Source organism: Kwoniella botswanensis, chromosome 1, assembly GCF_036426115.1.
Source record: "Kwoniella botswanensis chromosome 1, complete sequence".
NCBI classification, from domain to species: Eukaryota; Fungi; Basidiomycota; class Tremellomycetes; order Tremellales; family Cryptococcaceae; genus Kwoniella; species Kwoniella botswanensis.
The window spans coordinates 17,084,244-17,100,029 of NC_088599.1; the positions used below are offsets into that span (position 1 = coordinate 17,084,244).

The 15,786-nt window shown below is 44.0% G+C and overlaps 7 protein-coding genes across 7 annotated transcripts; 5 read left to right on the forward strand and 2 right to left on the reverse strand.

Annotated features, from left to right (window-relative positions):
• Positions 1 to 459: 459 nt before the first annotated feature.
• L199_006462 (leukotriene A-4 hydrolase/aminopeptidase) lies at positions 460 to 3,598 on the forward strand (the record flags this gene model as incomplete). The annotated part of the gene is made up of 19 exons (XM_064892161.1): positions 460 to 705; positions 777 to 857; positions 937 to 1,224; positions 1,291 to 1,398; positions 1,462 to 1,511; positions 1,609 to 1,697; positions 1,757 to 1,848; positions 1,921 to 1,977; positions 2,031 to 2,057; positions 2,109 to 2,146; positions 2,211 to 2,224; positions 2,284 to 2,367; positions 2,427 to 2,461; positions 2,518 to 2,718; positions 2,789 to 2,854; positions 2,912 to 3,008; positions 3,101 to 3,265; positions 3,338 to 3,450; positions 3,545 to 3,598. 19 exons carry the CDS (start codon positions 460 to 462, stop codon positions 3,596 to 3,598), a joined length of 1,905 nt encoding a protein of 634 aa, XP_064748233.1.
• A 399-nt stretch (positions 3,599 to 3,997) lies between these two features.
• On the forward strand, positions 3,998 to 4,477 carry L199_006463 (uncharacterized protein; the record flags this gene model as incomplete). The annotated part of the gene is made up of 1 exon (XM_064892162.1): positions 3,998 to 4,477. One exon carries the CDS (start codon positions 3,998 to 4,000, stop codon positions 4,475 to 4,477), a length of 480 nt encoding a protein of 159 aa, XP_064748234.1.
• A 204-nt stretch (positions 4,478 to 4,681) lies between these two features.
• On the reverse strand, positions 4,682 to 6,031 carry L199_006464 (uncharacterized protein; the record flags this gene model as incomplete). Its single annotated transcript, XM_064892163.1, has 3 exons — positions 4,682 to 5,115; positions 5,194 to 5,476; positions 5,615 to 6,031. The coding sequence occupies 3 exons, from the start codon at positions 6,029 to 6,031 to the stop codon at positions 4,682 to 4,684; spliced, it is 1,134 nt and encodes a 377-aa protein (XP_064748235.1).
• Positions 6,032 to 7,038: 1,007 nt separating this feature from the next.
• Positions 7,039 to 8,388, forward strand: L199_006465 (uncharacterized protein; the record flags this gene model as incomplete). The annotated part of the gene is made up of 2 exons (XM_064892164.1): positions 7,039 to 7,638; positions 7,714 to 8,388. 2 exons carry the CDS (start codon positions 7,039 to 7,041, stop codon positions 8,386 to 8,388), a joined length of 1,275 nt encoding a protein of 424 aa, XP_064748236.1.
• A 246-nt stretch (positions 8,389 to 8,634) lies between these two features.
• On the reverse strand, positions 8,635 to 10,794 carry L199_006466 (uncharacterized protein; the record flags this gene model as incomplete). Its single annotated transcript, XM_064892165.1, has 6 exons — positions 8,635 to 9,072; positions 9,212 to 9,961; positions 10,052 to 10,164; positions 10,221 to 10,311; positions 10,387 to 10,638; positions 10,720 to 10,794. 6 exons carry the CDS (start codon positions 10,792 to 10,794, stop codon positions 8,635 to 8,637), a joined length of 1,719 nt encoding a protein of 572 aa, XP_064748237.1.
• Positions 10,795 to 11,237: 443 nt separating this feature from the next.
• Positions 11,238 to 13,009, forward strand: L199_006467 (uncharacterized protein; the record flags this gene model as incomplete). The annotated part of the gene is made up of 4 exons (XM_064892166.1): positions 11,238 to 11,869; positions 11,977 to 12,066; positions 12,128 to 12,773; positions 12,845 to 13,009. 4 exons carry the CDS (start codon positions 11,238 to 11,240, stop codon positions 13,007 to 13,009), a joined length of 1,533 nt encoding a protein of 510 aa, XP_064748238.1.
• Positions 13,010 to 13,542: 533 nt separating this feature from the next.
• Positions 13,543 to 15,524, forward strand: L199_006468 (uncharacterized protein; the record flags this gene model as incomplete). The annotated part of the gene is made up of 6 exons (XM_064892167.1): positions 13,543 to 13,747; positions 13,970 to 14,091; positions 14,184 to 14,318; positions 14,583 to 14,765; positions 14,893 to 14,998; positions 15,127 to 15,524. 6 exons carry the CDS (start codon positions 13,543 to 13,545, stop codon positions 15,522 to 15,524), a joined length of 1,149 nt encoding a protein of 382 aa, XP_064748239.1.
• Positions 15,525 to 15,786: the final 262 nt, after the last annotated feature.

Consider the following 15,786-nt stretch of genomic DNA (forward strand, 5'->3'; position numbering starts at 1 on the left):
TATGTATACCTGTATAAGTCTTTTTTTCGTTTAGTTTCGTTTCGTTTCGATTGATAAAAGAATATTTATTCGTTTCGACCAGTATCAGTACCAGTAAGAGAAGGAAGGGGGGAGTTTGGTCATTTGTATATAACATATATAGATATTTGATATTTAACATATCGTATGCGATCAGTAGACATGCCTACAGTATGCCCTCTCGAGTCCATGTTCTGCATGTGTTGCTAGCTATAAATACCCATGAGAGGATACGAGCATATGGTCACCTTCAGGAATACGGTGGATCACCATGTGGTTACTTTGTAGGGTGGGTCCGGTTAACACGGCGTAAGCGTGTGGTCAACTTGACTTCTTTGAAGCATGACAATCTTCTCAATATATGAAACAGTAAATCACCTTTCTCTTGATCTCTTCTCCTCTTTCATCAAATTAGCATCAAGTAACACATAGACAGATACAATGTCATTCTCACCTCATTTCTCCTCAGGCTCTTCTCCATTCGACAGTGACCTAGCAACACTTTCAAACTACCTCGAAGTGGTCACTCGACACATCAAGATCGATTGGGAGATCGATTGGGATGCGAAGACGTTTGGTGGTTATGCCGAACTCAATCTGGAAAGTAGAGTAGAAGGGTTACAGGAAGTGAGGCTGGATAGTAGTTTCTTGGATGTGAAGGGTGTTGAGGTGGATGGTAAAGCTGTGGTAAGTACAGGTAGCTCATAGAACCATATGTTGTGAGGATAATGCTAAGATACTTTGGGACGACGTTTTAGGAATACTCTCTAGATTCGAGAATCGAAGTGATGGGAGAAGCGTTGAGAATCAAATTGCCCAAATCATTAAACAAGGGAGAAGTAAGTCTCTCCCCTGTACTTTTATTTAACATATTCTTCTATCCTGGAACACTTATGCTGACCAGTGGTATGTGAATAGTCCTTCGCCATCAAGATAACCTACTCTACCACCCCGCAGTGTACAGCTGTAGGATGGCTCGAACCTGCCCAAACCAAATCTGGAAAACATCCTTATCTGTATTCTCAAGCTCAGGCGATTCACGCCAGGTCGATGTTACCTTGTCAAGATACGCCGGCCGTCAAGGCTAGCTACGAGGCGAAAGTGCGCTCGGGTAGAGGGTTGGAAGTGCTCTTGAGTGGACAGAGGAAAGGCGTGAAAGAGCTCGCAGAGAGGGGTGAGGGATGGAGGGAGTTTGCTTATGAGCAGGTGAGTCTGGATAACTGATAGCTCACTTGGTGGGATATGGTTGAGCTGTTCTGATGGATGACACAGCCCGTCGGCATCCCCTCTTATCTCATTGCCATTGCTGCTGGTGAACTCACGCACAAACCTTTCGAGAATTTGCAAGGCAGGAACTGGTCACCTGGATGCTGGACTGAGGTGAGCTGAGCATTTCAGGGCTATCAAAGGGAGTATATGGAGTCTGACTAACCATTGGTACAGCCCTTGAACATGGACAAGGCATTCTGGGAGTTCCACAAAGACACTGCGAAGTGAGTATTGGTCCCACTGATCTAAATCATCTCGATGTAGTACAGTCAAAAGAGAATAATGAACCGCAGCTAACATGTCTGCATTCATTCACCGCAGCTTCGTCAAGACCGCCGAAGATCTCACTTCATCGTACAAGTTCGGCGTATATGATATCCTGTTCTTACCTGAATCATTCCCTTACGGAGGTGAGCTGACGAAACCGGGAAACGACATGATGTCCCAGCTGCTGATGCCTACTATTTAGGTATGGAAAATTCATGTTTGACTTTCGCTACTCCCACGATCATCGCTGGTGATCGAAGTCAAGTTGATGTGGTGGCTCATGAGATCAGTCACGTGAGTGTATAACACTAAAATAGCCTGGTGTGCTTCGCAACTCCGCATGATAAGAAGCTGACCAGCGTATAGTCCTGGTTCGGTAATGGTATCGGATGTGCTTCTTGGTCGCATTTCTGGCTTAATGAGGTGAGTTGATTGTTGGAAGACGAAATGTATGTCGGCTAATTATCCGTCAATAGGGCTGGACCACATACCTTGAGCGATTGGTGAGCTAGGTCAGAACTGTAGTGTTCCGGAAAAGCTGACACATCAAGTAGATCATGAGAGAGACTCATGGCGAACTGGAAAGACAATTGTAAGTAGTCACATCTATAGGTAGATGAATTGCACTTGAGCTGATAACCAACGACGATAATCAGGTCATACACTGTCGGTCAGTATGATTCTCGTTAGATTGTGATCGTTCTTCCAGCTGAACAGCACATACACCAGGTCGACGAGGTCTTGTTGGTGACCTAGAGAGACTCAACCCGAGATTCCAGAAATTGGTAATCGAGTATAAGGAACACGAGGACCGTGAGCATCAGCATCCTGAGCGCCGAGGATGTGCAGTGTTGCTGATATATGGCATTTAGCCGATGAGGGATACAGTCAGGTACCGTACGAGAAGGTGAGTCAAGGCAATCTGGCTCTCACGAAAGAAGTGCTGATCGTCATTTTACGCAGGGAGCAAACTTCCTTCTTTATCTCGAAAGAACCCTGGGTGGGCTTGAGAACTTCATCCCGTATATGAAAGACTACGTGAGAACGTTCGAGGGAACGTCAATCACCACTGATCAATGGCGAGAACACCTGTTCCACTATTTCAAACAACACCAAGATGCCGAGGAATTGACTAGGAGATTAGGGAAAGTTGACTGGGATGAGGTGAGCTTACGTCTTGGATCCACTGGCACCGTAGGGAATGAGGCTTATTCGCTGTGTTGCATTGACATAGTGGCTCCATGGTTCTGGTCCTGATCTCTGCGTCAACATCCAATATGACGACACACTTTCCAAAGCTGTGAGCTGCCTCTACAGTAGTTCTCAGCGACGAGACAGCTGACGATGTCCACATCAGTGTTATGACCTTGCTGCTAAATGGGACAAAGCTCGTGATGGAGATGTATCAAGCTTTACTAAAGATGATATCAAGGATTTCTCGTCCACTCAAACTGGTGAGTCGTTCTCGTCATAGTAATCATTGAGATCGATCGCTGTTATAATTCGACCGAATCTTTTAGTTGTGCTAACTCAAGGTGTCGTGCAGTCGTCTTCCTCGATAAATTGGAAACATATGAGACCCTTCCACCTAAAGTCGTAACATCCCTCGACAAGTTATACGGGTTAGGCTCCACTGGAAATGCCGAGATCGGATTAAGGTTCTTTGAGGTCGCCTTGAAGAGTGGCCCAGAATATGCTGAATCTGCTGCCGGTGAGAAATCTTACCTCGTATTGCCCTATCCTTAGGCCAGAACTGATGTGGCTTTTATGTTCATATTGGTAGCATGGGTAATCAACAAAGGAAGGATGAAGTTCTGTAGACCGGTATTTAGGCTTCTGAACGAACAGAAACCTGAATTGGCAAAAGAGACTTTCTTGAAACATGCTAATTTCTATGTAAGTCGCATCACCGTAAATTAGACAGGAATAGTCTTTTCCGTCTCATGACCGTCTGACTTGGCTGATATTGTTTCTTTGCGGTGAACCACAGCACCCCATCGCTAGAAAGATGATTGCGAAGGATTTAGGAGTTAAAGTAGAATAAGAAAGTCCAGGTTTAAACTATTCGCTGCTTGTGCTTAATACGATGTATGTGATCAGTGGCAATCCACTGAAGATGACAAAGTATGATCGTCGAATTCCGAGAGTGTCCGAGGCATGTAAGACGTGTATCATGACAAGAAAGGATCTAGTTGTTCCTCTCCTTTGATTGACGTAGGCTATTCAACTACAGTCTATGATTCTCTGGTTTGGCATTTTCTAACTAAATTTCGATATGGCTGATATCGTTCCGGTGTTGAATCCTCAACAATTTGATTGATTCGCACCCAACAACATCCATTCCCCTTTTACCTGTAATATCTTACTTTTGTTCATTTGCAATAGCTGTAACTTCGGGCGTTGATTTGTTTTCGCCAACTTTGATAGAAATTTACTTATCAGGATGTTCGATTCAGTCACGAAAGCCATTATCAAATCCCTCTCAAGTCGGGGGGATTACACCACTAACTCTGACCCAACAGACATTCCCGTCGATGAAGATGCCGATACCGATCACATAACACCTTGGAAATATAAATATAAATATACTTTACATCCTCGAATGAACTGGCACACAGGTGGTAAATACTTTGAATACTCGTGTAAAATCAGGGGCAATTCATCCGCAAGCGCAAGAGCAGGTGGTGGGGGTGAGGAAGAGGAGATGATCCGACAAGCGCTTCAAAGGCAAGTGGATAAGACTGTATCTACCCTCAATAGCAATGCGGATCACACTAGCTATACGTCGAATGCAGGAGCCGTAATTAGCAGTACGCAACTATTCGCCCATTCGGCGAAGAATTTCAGAGAGGATACTATTAATAAGGGTTTGGTCGATGTTAGATCTTATCAGACGGAATTAGGAGATAATTTCAAAGATTAAAATTTAATCTTAATCTATTGTCATATTCACACTGTCACGATACCTTCCAATTTTGCACAGCATGACTTGGAAGTGTAATGAATAGTCTCTAAGATCAAGATGTTGATGCAGAGTTTTTGTTATTGGTTACTGATTCATTCGCTACATGATGTGATTTCAAAGTTTTACTAACTACATTTTTCTATATCATTCCCTTCTCCCTGTTTAATAAGAAGAAGTAAACTTCTTCGCTTTATATTCATTCCCAAATTCCTTCTGAACTCTAACGACCTCTCGATCAATATGATCATATAAATCTTGCTGTTCAGTGTACTTAGGTCTCCATCCTATCGATTTCGATCGATCGGCTACACCTCGCGAGTTGGTGCCCATATAGCTCGATCCGTTGTAATACTTCTTCAAATCCTCCTCGGTGAACGTAGTTGGAGTAGTCTCCTTGCTTTGGATCAAGTTGTTTTTGACTAACGCCTGACCGATTCTGGAAGTAGCGCCGAACAAAGTGTATTCTCCTGAGATACCGAAGTAGTATCCTGATGGACCGTGACCGATGGTGGGGTTGGGTTGGGTGGCTTTGAGCCATACGAGCTCGTAGAGAGAGGCAAGATCGGTGATCTTGACGTGGGGCCAGATATTCTTACCTACAAATCAAAATAGGAAAATCCGAAAGTGTGTCAGATAATCGAAATTTGAGTCTCGAAAAATGGACGATCACTCACCTTCACCAACCATACCAGCTCTACCTCTATCCAAAGCAGCCTTGATCAAAGTGGGGATTTGGTCCGAGAAAGAGTTGCTCAATCCCTTATCGTACACTTCACCAACACCTTTACCCCAGATGGTGGAAGGTAAGACGATGTAGGATTTGATGGTACCGGCTTTGTCAGCAGCAAGGATCTCGAGGTCGACATTTCGGTGTGGAGCAGTAGGAGGGAGTTCAGTCATGGAGAGAAGAGCAGGGGAATCCTTGGTTGCGGGAGTGGGGTTGAGGTCGGTGTAGATCTGATAGATGGAGAAGACAAAGTTAGCAATCATCATATTACACACATGACAGGCTGATCCAGTGAACATGTATGAAGTGCGTACGGAAGGCATGATACGTGACGAATCCCATATCATCAGAATCAAACGTCCACTCACGATATCATTAGGATAAGCACCTTTAGCATTATCCACCAGCACACCCGTACCGGAAGTCTCGATCAACAAAGGTCTATGACCAGTTTTATCCTTTCTTATTTTTTGTCCTTTCAAAATAGCTTTTACACCTTCTAGGTTGTCCGCATCGGCGGTATGGATCGTAACGTCATGTTCTGAAGCAGCAGTAGTGATCTTGTCGAGATCTTCCAAAGATCCTATCAAAGTTTTGATTTCTACATTTGCCTTTTTGGCTGCATCGAGTGATTGGAATCCGCTGGATTTCTTCTCATCTCGAATAAGCAAGGTGACGAGTTTGGGTGGTTGGGGAGAGTTGAGGATCGCTTCGAGGACTGTACCGCCAATGTAGCCAGTGGCTCCGGTGAAGAATACTGTTTTGCCTGATGTTTGAGTGGTCATTTTTATAGTATGAATGATATGATTGAGTTGTATGAATGGACGAGCTATGAGGATATGGGAAAGAAAGAGAACAAGAAATGCAATAAAATCTTACGGATGCTAGTTCCACCAAGCACGAGGAGTATTCTCTTAAATTCCTTTCGCTTCTGACTGGAAAGAGGGGTCTGACGTCATGGGATGCCATGTGCACAGACCCTCCCTACTTCTGGCCGGCGGTATTGTGAAATCCGAGAGAGCACTCGCCAGATCCCAAGTGTGTGCATCAGAAACATCCTGACGTCGAAGCTCACCTATCAACGTGCATGAGAATAGACATGTGAGGAAATCTTTATAACGGACGAGGGCGAGCTTTTACTGGGAAACATTAGCCATCGTACAGTATTTGGGAAGAACTATTGTTGGAGATCGGAGCTGACCCATGCTCACAACGACGCTTCATTAATGAAGTCGAGCTGAAGGGTGGTAGTGGATGATGACAAGGTTGATTTGCATATCGCAGCGTCTCACCATCCTTTCATATCCATCAGCTTATCATTGGACGAAATTATACTTTCACTATCATCCCTGATTAATCGTCAAATGGAGTCGAGTCCAGATCGAGGAGAAGAAGCCCAAAGGAGATGAAAGGAATGTTCATCCCTCTACGTCCCTTCATGAGCACATCGTAAACATCCTTTGTTCTTCTTTAATTCATGAATAAGGTCACTAACCGTTCATATCGGCGTGTTGGGGGTGCATTCCTGTCAAGCAGTATATCTTACAGCCTTCTACAGCTGATTGACATATTTGCTTTCGTCTAACTGCTGGATATTTGAGTCAGCTGAAACAATAGATCATTAAGATGGAACGAATTATCGATCATCAGGAGTCGACCATTCACAAAACTGGGTAAATCATAAAGATAAACACGTAGGAACATCAAAGATCTATCTGAAGATCAGATTGGATAAACTCAATTTGAAGTGGATTTACTAGTGTCTGCTCAGTACACCACGAACGATCTAGCAATGTTGAAACCACCACTATACTGTTCTATCTGTTCTTCTCCCTGTCATCTACCCCGTATCCCACTTCCGCTTCCACTTACTACCTCTTTTTCATCGTGTCAGGAAGATATACAAGCACAATCGCATTGCAAACTAGAAGAATGGTTATCAGCATGGTACTGTCTTCGAGTTTCTTCAGGTTTAATTGATCCTACTCCATTCTTATTCCATTCGGTTGAACCTTCCTCTCTTCCACTTCCACCTCTACAGTCGGGTGGATTGAATGAGAAAAGGCAAAACGAGGAAGAACTTCCTCGTCGATGTATACCAATTCACTCATATTGTCTTTCCCTAATCCTCCAGACTATCCGTAAAACACCCTACTCCAACGCACGCTCGCACGAAGAGAGTGTATTGTTAAACTGGTCATTACCTAAATGGACAGGATACTTTCCCTGGTGCAATCTTACGGCGAAAGAAAAGGGAAAATCGTTTGCTGTTCCAGAGGGCTTGACAGGGAAGGATGGAGAAAGACAAGCGATGGTCATGAAACCTGGTTTTTGGGGTGGGATGTGGGATGCGAGAAGTAGGTTTGCAAAAGTTGGTGACCATTTGGTAGCGGTAAGTGATCAAAGTTGACATCTGGGATAAGTCACCCTGTACTGAACATTAGCTTTGTTGTTGTTGTTATTGCAGGATGACCTAATATCACCTTTATCTATACCTCCTCCGACCTCACGTTTACTGATTGCTCCTTTTTGCAATAGCTACAACGTTGACAGACCAAATCAACCTCCCAACTGTAAATTACTTGATCTCCCATTACCAATCCTGAATCGAATCGTCGAACATATCTTAGACGAACCTCCCATCCCTTCATCTGTTTCTAGTCAGAATGTCAAGAACCAATCCAAGTCCAAATTCACTCCATTCCTAAATCCTCAATCGGTAAATACATTCCTTTCATTCTCCCAAACATGTTCAACACTAGATCACTTACAAATCCCTTCATATGTCTGGAGAACGTTAGTGGAAGATTCAGTAAAAGTATATAGGAATGGATTATTACAGCGTTGGAGAGCTAATCCTACTGGTGTCGGATCAGCGATGCAATTATGGGAAAGTTTAGAAGATGATTTTGATAATTCCGTTAACAAAGTTATCCAACAAGCTATCAAAAACAATCAGAATCAGAATCAGGATCAGGATCGCTATCCATCCGTAGAGGGACAGCAAGGAGTGCGCAGTGGATACGACATGAAAGATGTTTGGTTATGGTGGAATTACAATCTGCAATGGAAGAGTAAAAGAAGGATTTGGAAATGTGTGGTCCATGCGACTGCAACTGCTAGAGATGCCGATTGGTGGTAGATTCGAATCGATTGACCGGAGAGAGGAAGTATAGATTAAATTAGTATAGAAGCATTTTGTCAGTTCCGCATCATCCCTCAATTCTTTGTACAGTACGTCTTACTTGACAGGAGACATAATTATATATTGCATGATCATGAACTGGATCGTAACAAGAATCAAGGATCGTTGACCGGTAGGTTATATCCTGTCAAGGCATCATATCAGTCTAAGCTCCATTTACGACACTATAGAACGGTATATCACTCACTTCTGTCCCGGTGAACCTGGTAAATCTCTCAGTATAAAAACATTAATCTCCGATCTCCCTTCGGCCAACGTCAATTTCTTCAGGTAGTCATCCAACTCCAATAAATCCTCTTGATCTTTCAATTGTAATAAACCTTTACCTCCTTCCAGATTCTCCACTCTACTTTCTCTAGCTAATACAATCTTCTTATTTTCTATCTCCTCCGATTTCCGCTGCAAGATGTTACCCAAGGTTTTATAGACGTTCGTCAAAAGGACACCATAGACTCGCGCTTCGTCCATGGCCCATAGATGATACTCAGCTGAGGTCGGTAGGCCCATTCGTGATTTCGCAGCTGTCTTGGGTACTTCCTGAGTTTCGACGAGGGATAGACGTTGGAGGTCGGCAAGATGGGCGCGGGCATCTTTGAGGGGGATCATCGCACAATCACGGACCTGTAGGTGGACAAGATATGTTATCAGCATTGAGTATTGCGTTTGACCAGGCTGTGAATGTAAAAGGTAGAAAATAGAAGTATATACTATTGAACATAGCATATTCATGAGAAATGTACGATAAAATGAAATAACCCACCGTGGTCTCAAAAGCCTTACTACTCTTATTCACCACCGCCAAGACTCTAGCAGCTTTATCACCCAATTTCTCTCTTACCAACTGATACAGTAAATTCTGTTTCAACCTCTTACATATCAATTCGAATTCTACTATATAACCAGGGTTGGTACCATTATCTCTTCTCAAGAAATTCCCATTATTGCCCGATATCGAATATCCATCATCTCCCGAAAGGATATTCAGATAGTTCCTTACAATATCCGGTATAGTAGATTTTGAAGAAATCAATAAACCTGCTGTAAGGTATTTATAATCCTCTGTTGGGATTAGACTGACAATCTCGTTGATTCCTATACTATCATTCGTTCTCTCTTCATTCAATCTACTCGATTCCTTCAAAGCAGCATCGAGTGTAGCTTTCATTACTATTCCGAATGATTTATTCCATCTTTCCTCAGCAGCTTTGACTATAAGTTCGTTCCGGATTAATATCCCATATCGATCATGGTTTATCCTCAAATGAACATCTTGTTGTAGCGAATAATCGAATTCGTCCGCTCCTCCACCCCCGAAAGCTGCTTTGTTTTTTCCACGTTTTTTGGATTTATCCTTATCTATCTTAGGTCTCTCGATCAACACTCGCCGTATATCCTGAAGCGATTCTCTTTCTTGTATGATTTCGTATTGAGCGTTCTTCTCACAGTGATCTAGGTCGTTGGCAGATAACATCGCGGTACCTTTATTCTGTTTCATCTCTTCTCGGTGTCTCTGTACAATACCAGATTGATCAGCATGTGGAAGAACCAATTACTAAAGCAAGTGTTTGCTGGACTATCTGCAATGAGCGAAACCACTCACACGATATCGCCTCAGTACCTGATCTGATTCGAGTATATGCAATTCAGGTGAAGTAGGCCGTATGAACTGTGCTCTAACCAAAGCGATAATAGTGTTATTGACGATGTCCGCGCCTGCACGGAGGGTTTTAGTTGATTCTATCGTATAGCATTAGATTCATTCAACTCACGCATAGCATCATTTGATCCTCCACATGAATTGATAATATCAGGTACTTTCAATTTCCCGTATATCATCAGAGTCCTGACCACTTCTAAAGCCTACACAGTACCACACAACAATTTTATCATTAGACTTTCTGCTGACCTGTACTCGAGAGGATGAGATTGACTCACCACCTCGTCATAACTCTGATGGGTGATAGCTAATATTTTACCCCAACGTAGTCTCAACAGACAAGCCAATGTATCAAGTTCATACTGTTCTTCGTCTCCTGTATCTTTATATGAAGCTCCATTGGTCTGTACCAAGTCGTGTTGGATTAATATGATCAGAGCAGCCGAGGTGGTAGGTTTGGGTAAAGCTGATAATCTCGAAATCGTCGATAAAGGCAATCGACCCCTGTTGAGTAGGGTTGATGCGACTCTCTATACGAGCACACATGGTACATCCATAGTCAGCAATGGAGTATAGCACGGTTAGAGTATGGGGGGAAGGCAGGTACTTACAGAGATTACATCTCCAAATGCCTGTCTGACGATGTGTTCGCATAACCGAACGGATTCTTTACCGTTATCCCTCATTGTGCCTGAAGGTATGGAGGAGTTGGACGAGATGCTATATCTGGAATGACATGGGGTGGTGATACTGCCTTGAGGCCTATACCCTTGTCTGATATTGGTTGTTCTGTATGATGCTGAAGACAAGCTTGAGGTTGACAAATTTACGATTGATTTTTGTGATTGTGTATTGACAGCAGAATAATTGGGAGGTGGATTTGATTCCGCTGATATCTTCAAAGGATCACGTGACTTGACCGCTGCTCCTGTGAGTCCAGGCACAACTTGACTGACCAGCAACAGTCCAGTTAAGAAAGGAGGAGGATGAAGATGGAATCAAGCAATGTTGGTGGATAACACATTGACATTGCTGACAGTCTGGTAAAAGCTTTCCGTCTAGACAACTGCCCGACGGCAAACGGACATCACACCACTCGCTAGTGGAAGTCCACGGTCACTTCCTTAACATGGACCCATTCTACCTCCCCGGGTACTTCCCTTCCAAACCACTGTACGACCCCTTCGTCGATAACCCCAAGGGTCTACCAGGCCACATCCTCTTCCCCATATTCCTCATCATCATCGCACCATGGACGCTATTCTTCGTCCTGCTCATCCAGCGGACCACGATGAGACCATCGAAGAGAAACACCGCGGTGGTATTGGTCATAGGGGATATAGGTAGAAGTCCTAGGATGATGTACCATACTTCCAGCCTGGCACAGCATGATATAGAGACTTGGGTGGTGGGTTATGGCGAGACAACACCGATAAATGAACTTATCTCGAATGATAAGATACATATTTTACCTTTGTACGAACCGTCAAAGATTCTCAACAAATTCCCATGGATGATTAGAGCTCCTATAAGGGTGATTGTGCAGATCTATTCAGTAATGAAATTGATAATTTGGGAAATACCGATCAATACCGAATACATATTCGTACAGAACCCACCGTCAATACCCACTTTATTTCTGGCGCAATTCATCACGCTGAACACCGGCTCGAAGTTGGTGGTGGATTGGCATAACACCGGGTATAGTATTTTGGCGATGAGATTGGGAATGAGATCACCTATAGTGAAGGTAGCTAGATGGTGGGTTAATGTCCGCTTTATGAGATCAAGATAGAGCAGTGCATCTACTGAATCTGTCGACAATTATTCAAACATAAGGTGAGAGATGCTAACATCCATATAAACAGGCTCGAGGAGACGTTTGGACGATCTGCATATGCTCATCTATTCGTGACGAACGCATTGAAGGAGTACTTGGCAGAAGACTGGGAATTAGAGTGAGTAGCCAGCTTAAAGGAACCCCTGAGAGAATCAATCATAAGCTGACCAAACACGTAGAGGTCGGAAAGTAGTCTTACATGATAGACCTCCATCACACTTCAACCGCACTTCACCTTCAGATCAGCATGACTTGTTCACAAGGATCCTTCCCTCTTTGGACCCACCTCTACCACCTTCACTGAACGATCAATCCGAACATTCTACGCCTCTTTCACGTAGGGTCTCCGGTGAGGTGGAACTCAGAGACAGTCGACCAGCTTTGGTAGTCTCTTCAACTTCATGGACGGCCGATGAAGATTTCTCACTATTGATCACCGCTTTAGACAATTACCAGAAGACGATAAACTCCACTTCGCCGACACATAGTCTACCGAAGTTATTAGTGATCATCACGGGTAAAGGAGCGTTACGAGCTCAATTCGAGCAGACCATCAGCGAGAAAGAGAAAGAATGGAAGGATATAGTCGTTCGATGTGTATTCTTGCCATCTCAGGATTATCCTGTTTTATTGGGAAGCGCAGATCTAGGTATAAGTCTGCATACTAGTTCGTCAGGAAGGGATCTGCCAATGAAGGTTATTGATATGTTTGGATGTCGTCTGCCGGTCTTAGCGAGGAATTTCGAATGTATCGATGAGCTGGTAAAAGAAGGTAGGAATGGTAGGATTTTTGGGACAGGGGAAGAATTGGGTGATCAGTTGATCGTGAGCCATCCTTTCCAACGGTAACGATTAGGGATATTGCAGCTGATATCGCACTTGTTTGAACATGCTAGGATGTACTGGGAGGATTCCCACGATCAGATAGGTTGGACAAACTGAACAAGTACTTCGATAACACGGATACCAGAACAGAGGGGATAGAAGGTGAATGGTCGACATGGGATGAGAATTGGGATAGAGTGGTGTATCAAGGGTTGATACGTAGACCGAGAGCCTGAACACGATATGCAACATAACTAGATGCATGCATTGGTTTAACGTATCTCTTGCGAAAGTAGAAAGAACAACATGAAGTTGCAATCTGATAGATGCTAACGTTCAATATGCAATTCGCTCCGGTTATGCAATCATGGCAACAGAGACATAACATGTCTCCCCAATGTCACCCAGGTGACACTCAATCCTTTGCTGAGGGTCCAGTCAGCGCCTGTTCGAAAGGTACGAGGGTGAACAGTATAAACCTACACACACGATACTGATGCTGTTCAGCACGCTTGAGGACAAACGCATAGATACTTGCAATCCGACTCCGTTTACCAGTGCGATGAGTGGTATCTATGCAGTTCTCCCACCAATTTCGTTGTGCCTGATATCCCTACATCACGTTCATATCAGAATCAGCCACACCTCTCTCCTTCGTTGTTACAAATGCGACAGACAGCCAAACACAACTTGACATTTGTTGCTTGCGATTCATCTCTTCATATTTAGTGACTTTCATCCGACCATCAACTACAGCATACCCGGCACGATGAACGGCTACTCAACGTATAACGGCCCCTCAACTTTCGCAGGCGTACCGGGAGGTATAGATGTCCCTTTAGGACAGACAAATCAACCCAGGTTGTTAGTCAGGAATCTCAATAATCAAGAAACGACCTTTCATCTGAGCGGGGTCGAATTGGCTTATGCGAATAGTCTGAGGAGGGTGATGATGGCTGATGTACCTACTATTGGTGAGTGACGATCATACATGCCACAGGTAAAGCGAAGGAAAACAAGGAGAGGGGGAACCAGAAGCCGAGGGAGATCTCGACAGGAATACTACGTAGAAGTCATAGAGTAGCGCGTTTTGCTATAAGCATTTGAGGGAATATATCTCACTACTAGACAGCACGAACAGTATCAAATGGGAACGGAGAGAGTGGTAGCTTACCAGTGTTGTGTTTTTTATGCAGCAATCGACCAAGTGCTATTTTTACAAAATACAACGCCAATCCCCGACGAGATGTTAGCGCACAGATTGGGTCTGGTACCGCTGATAAGTAGAGGTGTAGCCAAGGGATTGAGGTATACGAGGGTAAGCCATTCAAACACATACTGATTGTACAGCTTGCGATACTTTTTCAGGTCAGGGAGAGATTATTAGCTGACAGCTTGTAAATCACGCAGGATTGCGAATGTGATGAAGGTTGCTATTACTGTATGGTCACGCTAAAACTCAAGGTAGCATTCAGAGGCGCAGATGGAGAGAAATTCATGAGAGTGACGAGTGATATGTTGGAGGTTGTGCCAAGTGCAGGAGGGGTGAGTTGGGCGTTTGTATTGCTGGAGAAGTGTCATCCCCTTCCTCTCAAATAATATCCCGTAATACATCTTTATCGTGCCGCTCGATACATTCTCTCGAACCTTGAAAGTTTTGTTTGAGTCAATCGCGACAATTTATCCTTCCCGATCCTGCCTTTGTTATGATATCGCTTCCATCACTTTCTTGAACCCACAGTCATACCAGTGATGACCTTCGATTACACCCGGATTCCGCAATAGCTGACCTCATTATACTCCACGCAGCCACCAGCACCGAACCCATACGGCCCACCACCAGAACTATCAGAAGATGACCGACAGATAATTAACAATCGAGATGTAGAATTAGGATCACCAGTCGGGAAGGGTCAGCCGGGGGTACCCCCCATATTATTGGCTAAGATGGGTCAAGGGCAGGAGATTGATCTAGTTTGCAAGGCTTACAAGGTGAGTCCTGTACACTTCTACTATTTCATCATACGTTGTGGAATATGATTGTATTTCTCGCTCCCCAAGTCAGTCTTGAAAATGTCCATCGTATACGCATACTAACCATACTTAATGGACAAAACAGGGAATCGCCAAGTACCATGCCAAATGGTCACCACTATCAACGGTTGCGTTCGAATATGATCCTCACAACAAATTGAGGCATACAACCCATTGGTTCGAGACTGATGGTGAGTTGCAAATTTGATTAGCAATTTCTCCTACTTCTTCTCCCTCGTGCAGTCCTTGGCGTGCCATGTACAACATGTTCTCAACGATATAGCTATATGCTAAATCTTTCCTGTTTTGTCACTCGTAGAGCGCGCCGAATGGCCTTTATCATCCAACGCAGTATTCGAACCCCCTCCCGACCCATCCGCACCATTCGATTACAACGCCGTCCCATCCACTTTCTACTTCACCGCCGAATCTGTCAATTCGATACCGGTCCGATCAGTAGTGGAACAAGGGTTGGATCTGTTGATTGAAAATCTAGCAAGTGTGGTTTTAGCAGTGCAGAAAGAAACGGGTGTAGACGAGGATGAAGAGGATAATGAGAATCAGGAAGGAGGAGTGATGGAACCTGATTTCGGTGGGGAACCGAATGGCCAGCTGGACGGTTATGGGGCGAATGCTGGAGGGTATGGTGGTGGTGGTTATGGAGGTGGTGGACAATGGGGCGGACAAGGGAGTGGCATGAGTCCTCTTCGACGATAGCAAAGTTAAGAGGCAAGAGAGTGGAGAATCATCTTGCGTGGATATATGACTGCTTGACGAGAGATAATCTTCCGTTAATCAGCGAAAAATAGAGATATAAACTCGATAATTTGACCTGATCAATATCGTATGTAACACATCCAAAGGTAACAACCAAGACTGTTTCATGAATTGACCTCTGACCTTCCTTTGGCGTTGTGATCCCTACCACACTCCTTTCGATAACCTGTTTGTCTCAAGACATGTTCACTACTTGACTGAT